The sequence below is a fragment of the Zeus faber genome, assembly GCF_960531495.2.
Source record: "Zeus faber genome assembly, chromosome: 1".
NCBI classification, from domain to species: domain Eukaryota; kingdom Metazoa; phylum Chordata; class Actinopteri; order Zeiformes; family Zeidae; genus Zeus; species Zeus faber.
The window spans coordinates 39,897,157-39,910,668 of record NC_137193.1 but is presented as its reverse complement, the minus strand read 5'-3'; the positions used below and the strand labels follow the sequence as shown (position 1 = coordinate 39,910,668).

The 13,512-nt window shown below is 41.2% G+C and overlaps 1 protein-coding gene across 2 annotated transcripts; it reads left to right on the top strand.

Moving 5' to 3' along the window:
• Window positions 1-409: 409 nt before the first annotated feature.
• Window positions 410-12,232, top strand: LOC307228723 (SERPINE1 mRNA-binding protein 1-like). Of its 2 annotated transcripts, none has more exons than XM_079998492.1 (9): window positions 410-783; window positions 2,953-3,136; window positions 4,164-4,313; window positions 6,590-6,658; window positions 9,205-9,279; window positions 9,464-9,635; window positions 9,831-9,878; window positions 10,234-10,425; window positions 11,055-12,232. In XM_079998492.1, the coding sequence occupies exons 1-9, from the start codon at window positions 528-530 to the stop codon at window positions 11,112-11,114; spliced, it is 1,206 nt and encodes a 401-aa protein (XP_079854618.1). In that variant the 5' UTR covers window positions 410-527; the 3' UTR covers window positions 11,115-12,232. The 2 variants fall into 2 exon arrangements, with proteins under 2 accessions (XP_079854618.1, XP_079854617.1); XM_079998491.1 differs by having other exon boundaries at window positions 6,587-6,658.
• Window positions 12,233-13,512: the final 1,280 nt, after the last annotated feature.

Genomic DNA, 13,512 nt, shown 5'->3' with positions numbered 1-13,512 from the left:
TAAACGGGTGAATTATACAAGTATCTGCGCGGGAGATAAAACTACAATTTATTTTAGATCGAAGGTAGATGTGTTTTCTAGTTCAACCCGTGCAAATGGAACTTTTAGTCAGTGTTAACGGCGTGGGTCGTCGTGTTGACGTCGAGCCTCTTATCTCAGACTCGAGCGATCTGACCCGAAATTTCGACTGAAAGGGCCGTTGCTTTACATTTTCCCCAGTAGCGGGGTTGATTTTCCGAGTAACGACAACAATTGAACGCAGCAGTAACGCTTTTCAGCGAAGGGGATGACAACAAAACGGGAGAGATGGATTGTGGGTATTGTCGTTTTTAGCACCCATGCTCCTTTTCAGTTTCACTGTAAAATAACTACACGCCCCACCTCCGCGCCAACCACGAGGTCCCGGATGTCTACCGCGCCGGAAGAGAAGAAGGTCCTTTCCCCAGCCATCTTGTGGCTTCATCTAGCGAAGTGCTCGCACCAAGCCTCGTAGAATCGGAGGAAAATCCTGCTGAAGGGGCGCCATCATGCCCGGACAAATGCAACAAGGTTTTGGCTGTGCCATAGCCAATCGGTTCGACCAACTATTTGACGACGAGTCGGATCCGTTCGAGCTGTTGAAGCAGGCGGAGATCAAGAAGAAGGAGGCTCCCGCTCCCGGTGCTGCCAAGACCGTGGCTCAGGCGGCCAAGCAGCCAAAAAAGGAGACCCAGAAGGACAGAAAGAACCCACTCGCCGACAAAAAGGAAGAGACCCAGGCACCCGTTCCCCTCAAGAAAGATGGTAACGTTTAATCGTTAATTACTACACACAAAACCCCCCTGTGCGGGCGCTCGGTGCGGCTCGCTGGTTATGGCAGCCATGGGGACATGAGGTCCACGCCGCTTCTCCGCTGTCACTGGTCGCACTTCTCCAAACCCGCATCTCGACCATAAATGCGGGGTTTGAACGCAACACAGCAAAGCCACGCTGAAACACCTTGCGGGTTAACTTAACTTGTTTTGGCCTGTCCCCCTCCGGCCTTGTTCCACTGGCAGCATCCATAAGCCTCGTTGCCTCGGCTCAGCAAACCTCATTGTTCAGCCAAAGCGCGGCTGAAAAAAACCCTGTTTAAATGTGTCAAAACTCCATGCATCTCACCGAGAGGTTTTAAATATTGCACTATTACCATTGTTTATCTGCAGCCGAGGAGGTGGAAAGGTGGCTCATGGAACATGGGAGGGAACTGTGGCGTCGAATACTCGCTATTTAACCAAAATCCAAACGCTTCAACCTGGTGAAACATTGTGCACTTATTTTCTGCATTGGCAGCGCACGTTGCCACCATTAGAATTGTCAAACCTCGTGGCTGCTTCACAATACACCCTCATGGTGTGATGTCACCCCCCCCCCCCCTCCCCCAAAAGTCTGAACACTGTCACCTCCCCCCTTCCCCGCCTCACCCAAAAAGCCTGTGCAACACACTGGTTGTTCGTGTTTTGTTAGCCATGCTGAATGCAGAATTCTGGCTTATTCTGGTGCAACATGCGCCTCTCAAGGCCCACCAAACAATGTGCGTGGGGTTTTTTTGCAGCGGGTGATGGTTGAGCATGTTTGTCACATGCACCATACAAGTGATCATACTCCAAAAGCGGTTCAAAACAAAGTAGCTAGAGTAAATAATAATGTTAAAATAATATATGTCAGATAAATATATACAAGTAATAAATCAACGCAATAAATGCGTACATCGTAAGAAGCAAAGGTGTTTAGACAATATGCAACCAAAAAAAATGTGAAGTCTATGAAGCCAAATCTACAGAACATGCAAAATATACATTTTAAGGCTATGGCAGGGTGCTAAGTGGATGGTTGCAGGTATTAACTGTTAATAGATATAAAAATAGTTGACATATTTCTGTACAGGATTCTGGATAAATATGGACACAGATATCAATGGAAGAATTGGGACCGAATTATTATAATATCCCAATACACTGCAATGATTCAACATTTGGTAGTACATTTTTTGGAAACACTCAACCCAGATATGTAGTTATAGTCAGCCTATTGGCAATTATCTGCCTGTGATCCTTAAGTACAGTTGGGTCTGGTTGGTGGAGAGGAGATGAGACAGGTGCCCTCAGCTGCTGTAGTGGCACTGGGGTCTATTTTGGTCGCATGTGACTGGGGTACAGGAGGTTCTGCCGGACCAGACACTGGGAATGTTTCACTGTGTAGTATTTCTAGTAGGGTCGTGTGTCAATTTTAAAAGTTGGGTGGAATTGTCGTTTTGTCACAACAGGTTTTGGAATATGCGTCTCGCTAATTATGGAATCTATAAATTTAATTGAAAATCAAATTAAAGAAATCAAAACAAACTTCGACACCAAGACATTTTTTTTAACTTGTTCGGAAGAGGGGGGGTATTCTAACAACTAATGTAGAGTACAAAATCCTCAAAAGTAATCCACGGTTAGACATTTTGGCTGGTTTAAAAATGTAGGATATTAACAAATTCAAACAAAAGGTAGGCTAAGTGAAAGTGGTTTCTCAATGGAACTCAGTCTTTACCGATGCCGAATGACTTGTATCAGAGCATATTATACCAAGAGGTGCGCCCCCTCATGGCCAAAAGTGGTTATTGTGACGATATAAACCTATGGCAGTTTGACAACCAATGTTAGTCTTTTATCCAAATGTATAGCTTTGGTTGTCACCCCTGCTTTTATATAGTTTGTTCCATATATTTGTAGGCCCTGTAGAAGGAGCAGATATGGTTTGAACACAAGACGTATGGCTGCTAATCAAGTTCTACCAGTAAGGATTCTGATAGTTTGCTATCAACGTCAATGAGCCTAATGCTCCATTTAAACATATTTCCCTTTCCCTTGGGTTGTTTTGGTACGCCAATGTATTGATTCTAATTGTTCCCCAATCCTTGTTTTGTTTTTTTTCCTTCCCTTCCTCTAGGTCCCGGAATGAGGAGGATGGGCCGTAGGCCAGAGGGTGACGGCCCCAGGCCCCAAGGCGGCCAGGGAGATGGACGCCCCCCCACAGACCGACGGCCTGTTGAGAGGCGGCCCCCACGGCGCTATGAGAGGCCCGCTGGCGAAGCTGGGGAGAAGCCTGAGGGAGGAGAGTTCTCAGTGGAGAAGTGAGTTCATATGCAGTAGAAGAGAATCCATTTTAGCAGTAGATTAGTTTGCGTTCTTAGCTGTAGGGGTGGGAATTGTCGGGAACCTCCCTGTTCAATATTCATAGTTTAGGTTCTATTAGTTTATTAATTGGTCAATATTGTCGTTTGTTAAATCTTAATTTAGGTTCTTAGAAATACAATTAATAAAAGTTCAAACCTAGAAATGCCTTAACAAAGTGGGAATATAAACTTCAGCAGCATTTAATGTTAAAATTGCAGCTTTAACTTGTCTGTGTTGAGTCCAGTGACTGGACGCCCTATTAAAAAAAGACAGAATTTTCAAATTGTACATATTGACTTTGAATATGTAGTCATTCTAGTGAAATTGGAGATAAGCAAGTTAGCTGTCAAAACTTTTTTTTTTAATTTGAGTAAAGTATATAAAAGACTCGTTATGACTAAGTTTTCATTGGCTAACAACTGACATAGGCTGTCCTTATTTTAGCAAGTACATTTCACTAAAAGGAAAGTGTGTGTGTGTGTGTGTGTGTGTGTGTGTGTGTGTGTGTGTGTGTGTGTGTGTGTGTGTGTGTGTGTGTGTGTGTGTGTGTGTGTGTGTGTGTGTGTGTGTGTGTGTGTCAGTTGCTGCTTGTATGAAACCAACATTTTGGTCGTTCCCCTGTCTCTGAACAAAAAGAAAAATGTGAGTGCTGAGAAATGACAAAGAAAACTCTTAAAATAAAAACAGTGTTTATATTTTAGATATTTTTTAAGCACGGCACCCAGACGTAAAGACAAAAGCGTTTTGGATTGGTTATAGATATAAAATCCTGACGCAAATGTAAGCCTGCTTCCAATAAAAGGCTGGTACCTTCTGCAGTTGAATTAAATAAAATTGCAGATCCCGATTTTAGGAAATACAGTGTACACATCAGGAAGTGCATCATGCATAGCATGTGCATGTTACATCTGTTGTTCCACCCATATCATGGGTGGTCCTTTGATGGTGTGATTTAATTGGTGTGTTTTCTATCCGTTTCCTCAGGCCCGTAGGTGATAGGCCAATGAGAGGCGGTCGCGGTGGAGCCAGAGGAGGTCGCGGCGGCAGCAGCAGAGGGCGGGGCATGGGACGCAGTGACGGTTTCGACTCCCGAGGAAAACGTGAATTTGACAGACACAGCGGCAGCGATCGATCGTAAGTCCTTTTCTGGACTCCTTTTGTGTGCGGATTCTGTACATTTTAATCGGCAGCCTTCTAATTGAAAAAAAAAAAATCCAATTAGGGCTGGATATTGGGCAAGACTTCACAATTCCATTCTGCTACTAAGGCTCCCGATATGGTTCTATATCAATATAAGGGATGCAACAGTACACGGTATGTTATCGCACTGTTTGGTATGCCCCCTACGATTCAATACACACCTGAACAGCGGTATCATGGTAGAAGTCCACCGGATGCTTTGCTGCAGTGTGCGGCGCGGGGTGTCGTAAGTGCCCACTTCCTAATGAATCCATTGTTGGAGCTCCACTGGTCACACCAGCTGGGTGGGCCCGCACAACATTTCTCTATTTTTGCGTGAGTGGCCAATTTTTGTTTTTCACTGCGTGGCTACGTGAGCCTCTGCCATAGAAACATTAGATAAAACTACATAGAAATGTTTTTATAAAGAGTGCAATCAATTTAAATATTTTGAGTCTCCACTGTACCAGAGACCTAGAGCTGCTGTCTGATTTACTTATTGAACAAACATATATTACTACATATACAACTACCGAGGGGTTGCGGTGTCCAGTCAGGAAATAACACCTTGGATCGCCACGGCCCTTTTTTATTACTAACTTCTCTTCTCTCTCGCGCTTCCGCTCGCACTAGTGTTGTGTATTTCATGAACGATCCGTTTGAACAGCTCTTTTGTAGGAATGAAGATAGCCTCGCTGATGGGCAGTTTTCTTTTTTGCCAAGTTTTACAACCCACCAATGACCTTGAACCCCCATCTCACCCCTCCACCCACAGTCGTACACAGAGCATTACATGGCTTATTTATGGCTGACTACTCTAAAAATTGTTTTTGGAGCTTAAAAAAAAAATCTTAAATATTAAGAAACCAAAACTGTACAGTTACCATGGCCCAAAAACCGTGACACATACCGAACCGTCAGCCCTCTGTACTGTTGCATCCTAAATCAATATAATGTAATTTTGCACACAGTTAGAATTGCTTATGCAAATTCGTTGTAATACAGAAATTAAATATTTCACTTCATTTGTGACTGGTGTTATTTAATATAATTGGGAAAAGTGTTGCATAACTTCCAAAATATCAATATTACTATTTTCAAAACTATTCAGAAATTGAAACATAATAATTGGGATGGTCATATCAATTATTTCTAGGGTTGCCCCCAAATAGTCAACCATACAACAGCGCTTGTAAATTAAATTTATGTTTTAAAGGTTGGTTTTATATTAACATTTTATCTTTTAAAGTTATTGTGTTGGGGTTACTGATACATTAAATGTTCATTCCCCTTGCTGGTTGTTATGACACATTCAGTATATAATATTATATATGATATTTAATTAATATTATAAATGTGCGGTGATTAGTCGACTAATGGCTTACACTGACAACAAATAGTCGACTAAGAAAACCTTTAGTCGGGTGCAGCCCTAATATCTATTAGCAAATAGTTTTTCGCTTTCCACTTTTTTTGGTAAACTTCTTGGTACAAAATTATTTATTTAGTATTTCATATCCTTGGATAATGAAGCCCCATTTCATATAGGCTTGTATTTTACTTTCCCATCTTTGCATTTTTACCTTTGCCTCCACAACACCTGAGTTTCCCCTTGGCAGGGCTCCAGACTAATATTTCCACTACTTTCTCAGTTGGTCGCACCAGCACACGATTTGGTCGGTTTTTTTGCATGTTCTTTGTCCTTTTTATTTTGCTGATTTAATGGTCTGCCTCCTCGAGAATTCAACTCTGCAAATAATGACAATTTCCTGTTTTTAATAATACAGCAGAAACACTCGAAGGTGGTGTCAAACAGTAAACCAGTGGTCAAACAGTATCGTAGTTCTACTTTCAACAGATGTAGTAATGAAGCTCTTGTAAACTGGAAAACAGACCTGTGCCTACTCGTGTACCTTATCACTGTGCTGAAACTGTCCTATAACAAAACACACTTCGGTGTCATAACAATGAAGAGGTGTTTCAAAGTTGTCTTGTATCCGGTTTAAAACTAAAACACAGGGCACCAAAAAGCCTAATCATCATGCACTCGCACAAATGCGACATTGTGAAATATAAGCTCGCACACTCTCATAAAATGGTTGCATATGCGGCCAGCTGCAGGCTGGAGCCCTGGCTCTGGGATTTGGTAACACTTCATTATCCCCGGAGTGAGTTAAGTCTTCTGTACCTGGGTTTTCACATCCCAGCTAAAGCAAATGTTGTTTCAGCAGCCTGAAAGGTGAAGAGAAGCGCGGTGGAAGTGGATCTCACAACTGGGGCACCGTCAAAGACGAAATGACGTAAGTCATTTTTGGATTGGATAATGAATCGAGTGGATAATTGCTTCATGGGATGTGTGAAGATTTGTTTTTTCAGCAAATTTTAATTAATATCCTAGATTAGGGCTGAGTGGTAATTTAATGTTGTCTTTCAGTTTTATTATAGCATGATGAAATTATGACTACACCTATACCCCTACTTAAACTGATGTAGAATATCGTCTGTATTTGCCAAAGAAAATTTTCTGTAAAAATAATTCCCTGAGGTGGGTAGACCACTCACATTATGATATATATTATATAACCCTAAGCCATGACAATAGCAATAGATTCAGCCCAGTGCTATTCCAGGAAGAAGTAGTAGGGTTTTTCACTAAATATTAATACAAGGGTGCTCCGATCGATTGGCCACCGATCGCGATCATCGTTATTCATTCAAATTGTAACTTTTGATACACGGGTCATAACAAATGACACAAGGAATTAACAATCAGACTTAGAGAAATTTGAATGACAGAAATCTGTTCAGTATTACACACGGGATCTTAAGGAATGAATGGAAGTGTGGGAGCTGGTAGGGGAGGAGCCATGCGTCATGTGCACACGTTGCAATATTAGAAGATTGAATGTTTCATGATTCAAGAGTTTATTTGTCACATACATATACATACAGTCATACATATATGCAGTGAAATGACATGACACCTGGTGATTACACACAATAAGCTCCAAAAATATTAAAATGTGCGTAACCGACACAAGGCGCTCCCACGGGCGGCGCCACAATTGCGATTCTAGGTTATATAAAAGTATTAATTGTCTATATTGTATTAAATATACATTTAAATCCTCCTAAATGAAACTTAGCTCCAGTACTCACCTCACAGAGTAGAAGTCCTGGCATGTCACACAGAGTAGAAGTCCTGGCATGTCACACAGAGTAGAAGTCCTGGCATGTCACAAAGCTTCTATTTTATGTCCATTAAAGCTAAATTAATGTCCACGGCATTTACCAAAATTAATAGGGAATGGAACTGATTTACACCTTGCAAAATAAAAATAAATCATTCTGACAGAAATTAATCCTGTGAGAATTCCCCCCGTGCCATCACTTTATTATTATTGCCTATTTTATCTAAATTCTTTGTTGTGTGACGTTCCAACAGTTGATTTTGGATTTTAAAACTATTTCAGGCTTCATTTGTAAAAACAAAAATATACATTTTAAGACCCTAGGCTTTTTGGAGCCCGAGGAGAGATCTGTGGAAGGTGCCCACCCCCTTAGTGTGCGTGCACGCTCGTGGCCGACCGATATGGAGAGCGAGGTGACTAATATAAATAACATTCTGATTATCACACTCATAGTAATATATGATGTGAATATAACTCAGAGAATTGGAGTGGAGATTTTTCTCCTCTACATTGGTGCGCTGTGGATTTCTCTGTTAGTGGAGAGGATCCACTGCACTGTCTAGACAGCGGTGTAGACAGATTTATATGAAACAATTAAAATAAAAAACAACTGAGTTAAGGGACGCTCCTGATCACTGCGTAATGGAATAAATGAAAAAAAGAACCTGCGTCCCATGCCGCGTCACTCACGTCCGCACATTGCTTTCTGTTGCAATGGGACTTAATTTCGTAAACTGTATGTTTTGTGTAAATGCTTATTAATAATAAATCCTGCACTTCTGTAATGGGGAGACTTTCCCGACCAGACTTAAATATGACGCTGTTGGCCTGCAAACAGTATGTAGTTCCACTTATGCGCAGGACATCAATTGAGTAGGCGGTCCTTCAATGTGGCCCAGCACACATTTTCGTTTACACTGCTAAAAGAATGTGGCCAAGACCACTGAAATTGTTCTGAGTGACTGGATCAAACTCCATTGAAGACGCATTAGGTGCGTTTACACCTGGCATTAGAGCTGATCTCTTGTGATCACCAAAGACGTATGTGCCAGCCGAAAACAGGGTCTAAAGCAAGGCTTTGCCCCTCATGCTTAAGAGAGTGAGTGGAATATGTTGCCTGACAATAAATAACAGTTGTCAATTCATGATACTTTCTCATCACTTAATTTTAATACTTAATGTACAATGTTGTTTCAAATTGTTCAATAAATAATGCTACACAATAAAAATGGAAGGTTTCAACTAGACGCTGTGATCGGTATTGGCCAAAACTGCTTCTATCGATCGGTGATTGGCTCCAAAAACTGATTGGAGCACCCAACACTGACTTGGCTTAGGGACCTGATTTCATTGAAGGAGTAATTGCACAAATTTGAAATTCTTAACTTGCAAAAGGGGCGAGTGCGTCTCTGCCACAAAGTGGTACTCTGATGTCAGAGTACCTCAAAACAGGCCTTCTGACATCATGGATCAGGTTGCCAAAGAAGGAATTTTGTCTGCTTTTCTCACTGTGTGATAGATACATTCCTTATATTGGAAGCATACGAACAAGTTAAACATGTTTGTGTGTGATTTAGTATTTCATTAATATTAAAAGATGAATAGTGATTATCCTGAATGTGAATATTAAGGAATAACTGCTTTTTATTTGGCAGCGAGCTTGACCAATCTAATGTCACTGAGGAGAACCCAGAGGGGGAGGAGCACCCACCTGCTGATTCTGAGAACAAGTAAGACCTATAACAATCACACATATTTGACTATTGAGTTTGTTATTTTCTCCAGAATATCTGCACAACTGTTGGAAGAATGTGTTTGGTTCACTTAAATGAAGAGAATAGGACTAGAGAACAGTGAAATGCAGGTCCGGCTATAAAAATAAAGATTAACTTTGTTACTTACATTGTGTTTTAGGGAGAACGAGGTAGAGGAGGTCAAGGAGGAAGGAGCCAAGGAGATGACTCTGGATGAATGGAAGGCCATGCAGGACAAGGAGAGGGCCAAGGTGGAGTTCAACATCCGCAAGCCCAACGACGGCGCCGACTGGAAGAAAGGATATGTGCTGCACAAATCTAAGGCGGAGGATGTGCGTGAAATGTATTTATTCTGTTTTGATTATGCGGGTTAAGATTGTTTTATTAAGATCCATCACAATTATATTTTTAGACCAGCTTTTGGCTTAAAGGGCAGGATTTGGCCTTATTAGCTTATTATTAGCTCTTGTTTTGAGGTCTATGTGTCGCACATGTAATGTGATAAATTCCCCCTTTCAATGCCACAGGAGAAGAAAGCTGCTCTCATTGAAGCTGAGACAGACGAACCCCCCAAGGTGTGTAGCGCTTCACCACTTGCAGCACACTCTAATTTTGAGAAAAACGTCCCAGAATTCCATTCAAAACTTATATTTTTTTCCTCTAACATCATGGTTGTCACCTTCTTGTGTTATCAGTTTTATTTTTAAGCAGTCTCACAGATTACCACCTAAATGTCAGCCATATGACTTATGGGTGTGTGATCTCTTTATCATGAATGTTCCCAGACACTGATCCCATGTCTATCCCTCTTATGGTTCCATCCCACTCTGAACTCGTGAACACAACCCAACCTTAAAAGCTGTGTTGCAATGGAAACAAGGGTCACATGTTCCACTCATGTTTTTTGTTTTTTTTCCCCCTCTATCTCAGGTTGACGATGAACACCACTTCCGCAAGCCAGCCAACGACATCACGTCCCAGCTGGAGATAAACTTTGGAGACCTGGGGCGTCCAAGCCGCGGCCGTGGGGGACCCCGCGGTGGCAGGGGTGGGCGTGGGCGGGGCGAGGCCCGTGAGGGAGTGGCCCCCAGGCCGCCACGTGGCGGAGGCAGGGGCGAGAAGGTAATGTACCAAGCTCCCAACATGGGTTTAAAAAGCTTGTATTTTTGAATTGTTAGGGGTGTTTAAAGACCACATCTCACATTTTTGGACTTTTAATGTATTAATTTTATTTTCATGTTTTGAAAAAGTCAAACATTATGGTGAGAAACCTCCAAAAGCTATTGCCCAGTGGCACCGGGCAGTATTCTTGTTCTTCCTGGTCGCTTTGTCATGTGCCTCAGTCTTTTTACAAACCTATTGACCTCATTAAATGATAAAATTATTAAAATATGGCAACCGCCTCTAAAGGTTGCTGGCGGACATTGATTTTCTATTTGTTAATTTTGTGTTAAAGCAGTGGCCTTTTTTAAGGTGAAATAACAAATGCTAAATTACGACAAATGTGTAACTGTAGTCATCAGCCGGTCCAAAAGATGATTTTAAGGAAGGTTTCTTACCATGTCGTGTCATGTTTGAATTTTCCAAAACCCCAAAATAGAGGCTATATTAAATCCAAAAATGTGAGTTATGCTCTGGTAATTCAAAATGTGAGTCCTCACTAGTGAATAGCCCAACACGTAAAATTGCCTGCCTGTTTACAACTTTCCGTCTCCATATGATATATTCCTCTTGTTTTATTTCTCCCCCAGGCCAGCGGTGTGATCGTGCCCAACGTGGACGACCCAGAGGCCTTCCCAGCCCTGGCCTAAGCCCAGGCTGCTGAGCCCCCAAGGCCCCTCCACTACGAGGCTCGCATGTCCCTGGATCCTTCAGCAAAAAAAACCTTTTGGATGGAGAAAACGTTGAGGACTGAATTTTACCCAATTTAAAAAACGGAAAAAAATGGAAGACGGGAAGAAGAAGAAAAAAAAAAAACACAAATGAACACATAAAAACAAAGAAAAAAAGAAAAGGACTTCTTTGCTACTCCGGAGCAGCTTATTGGTAGAGGTTTTGTACTTAGAAACGTAGTAGCAGGGACGTTTTCATACAGTATTTTTTTCAGAGGTTATGCATTGTTCATGGATACTTTATTTTTATTTTCTTTGTAATTGCTGCTTGAAAATATTTCCAAGTACAAGTGTATTCCCCCCGCCCTAAAATTAGCTTTGCTTGATTATTAAACTGCTCCAGTACCAGCACTGAGCTCATACACTGTACCACACTGGGTGTTAAAGTTACTGCCTCATTAACTCTCTTGAGATTTCAGACACCGGGCCTGGTTGGCATTTTATTTTTATTTTTTATATATATCTATATATGATGAACGTCTGTTCCTCTACCACCTCCTGTAAATCTCAATTATTTTCCTAAGAAATTCTCGTGAGATGCCATTTCAGAGTGGAGAATAGACGAAGACCTGGTTAAAATGCCAAATAAATTTACAGCGGAGCATTTTGCCTTGCATTGTCAGTTACCTTCTTGCTTCTCCTGCTTCAAGTGCACTGATCGGACGCTTTGTACGAGCAAAGTGACGCCTCGGTGTTAATCTAATCAAAAGAGGAGGCAGGGAGCCGGTGTACCCTCAGACCAGTCAATAAGGCGTTCTCAAACCACTGTTTACACACTCCGCTGTTCTGACAAACTGGTGTTAAAAATCAGCCCTGGTTCTTTTTTTTTTTTTTTTTTTTTTTTTTTTTTTTTTTTTTCCTCTCTGCGGACCTTGAGCTTTATTACTTTGTACGGCCCCGCTGTTCAGCCCCCACTGCATAATCTGTCTGAAAGAAATAGCTGTTCATTGTCTGAACAGCCAAGTGCTCTTCAGGATGTGTGAACTCCAGCCCTGCTATTGGAGACCTCTGTCGATAAATAAAGATGGTCGATTCATTTTTCTCGCATTGTCCTTTTTATCCTCCTTCCCACATCAGGTGGAAATATTTTGGTCGACATGTCTTCCCTCTGGTTTCAGGATCTGAAGTTTAGGATCCTGGGCCATCGGATCGATCGGTATGGTTTGTCGTTGTGTGTAGCGATAGTCACAAAATGAGCTGTTTATACAGTTTTCCTAAACCTGCTTCTCCTGTCCAGGCTTACTGTCGCACTGAGCTGTGAGAGAAACTGGGCTGATGGTAACCCAAGGTAAGGTTTGAACTCCAGCTTTGCAAATCGTACCGCTGCTTTACCATTCTTCTTTTAAGTGTTGTACCATTTCAGGTTGGAAATTACATGCTGTATTTGAGACCGAGAATACATACCTATATAATTTTTAAATAAGCTATTATACAATGACTCATTTTAATTATATTTTGGCTAGAAAATTACAAATGCAATCAAATGTGATTTCTAAACATTAGAAATTGGGAGGATAATTTGATAAGATGACCCTTTATCACTGGGAAAGAAAATCCAGAGACCAAATGCCAGAAGCAGCTATTAGTATTTAAATCTCTTGGGGAAGAAATAGAATAAGTCAAGTCAAAATAAAAATTTTAATGGCCAAATACACAAGTAGCTGAAAAATAGAAATTGTCAAAAATATAGGAATGAGATTCTATGAACTGGAAAAGTCAGGCCCATATCCAATTCTTAAACCATTGCCTGCTGCTGTGTGCACTGGTCAGAACATCACACCCAAAATGACTAAACATTTAAAATAAAATTTGCATTGAGTCGCCATATCAATAAGTGCATGACTAATGTGAAAACATTAGTAAGACTCATTTAAAATAGCAAGGTGAAAGCAATTGATGTGTATAAATGGCATTGAAGGTATGTTCCAGTTTATATACAGCGGGCACAATAAGTATTGAACACAACATTTCTCAGGAAATATATTTCTGATGGGGCTATTGACATGAAATTTTCACCAGATGTCGGTAACAACCCAAGTAATCCACACATACAAATGAAGCAAAACATATATGTCTATAAATTACGTTGTGTAATAAAGTGGTACGAAACAGAGATAAAGTATTGAACACGCTTGCTGAAATGTATTTAATACTTTGTTGGTAATGACAGCTTCAAGACGCCTCCTGTAACTAGTCGCATGCATTGCTCAGGTGGGATTTTTGTCCATTCTTCCACACAATCTGCCTTCAAATCCTGAAGGTTCCGCAAGCCTCTTCTGTGAACTCTGATCTTCAGTTCTTTCCATGGATTTTCAAT

Bases quoted from the DNA above. Each gene is read 5' to 3' on its own strand.
- LOC307228723 (XM_079998491.1), top strand. From the start codon at position 528: ATGCCCGGACAAATGCAACAAGGTTTTGGCTGTGCCATAGCCAATCGG. The intron at 9,879-10,233 runs GTGTGTAGCGCT...CCTCTATCTCAG, and splicing joins AGACAGACGAACCCCCCAAG to GTTGACGATGAACACCACTT. The intron at 10,426-11,054 runs GTAATGTACCAA...TTTCTCCCCCAG, and splicing joins GCGGAGGCAGGGGCGAGAAG to GCCAGCGGTGTGATCGTGCC.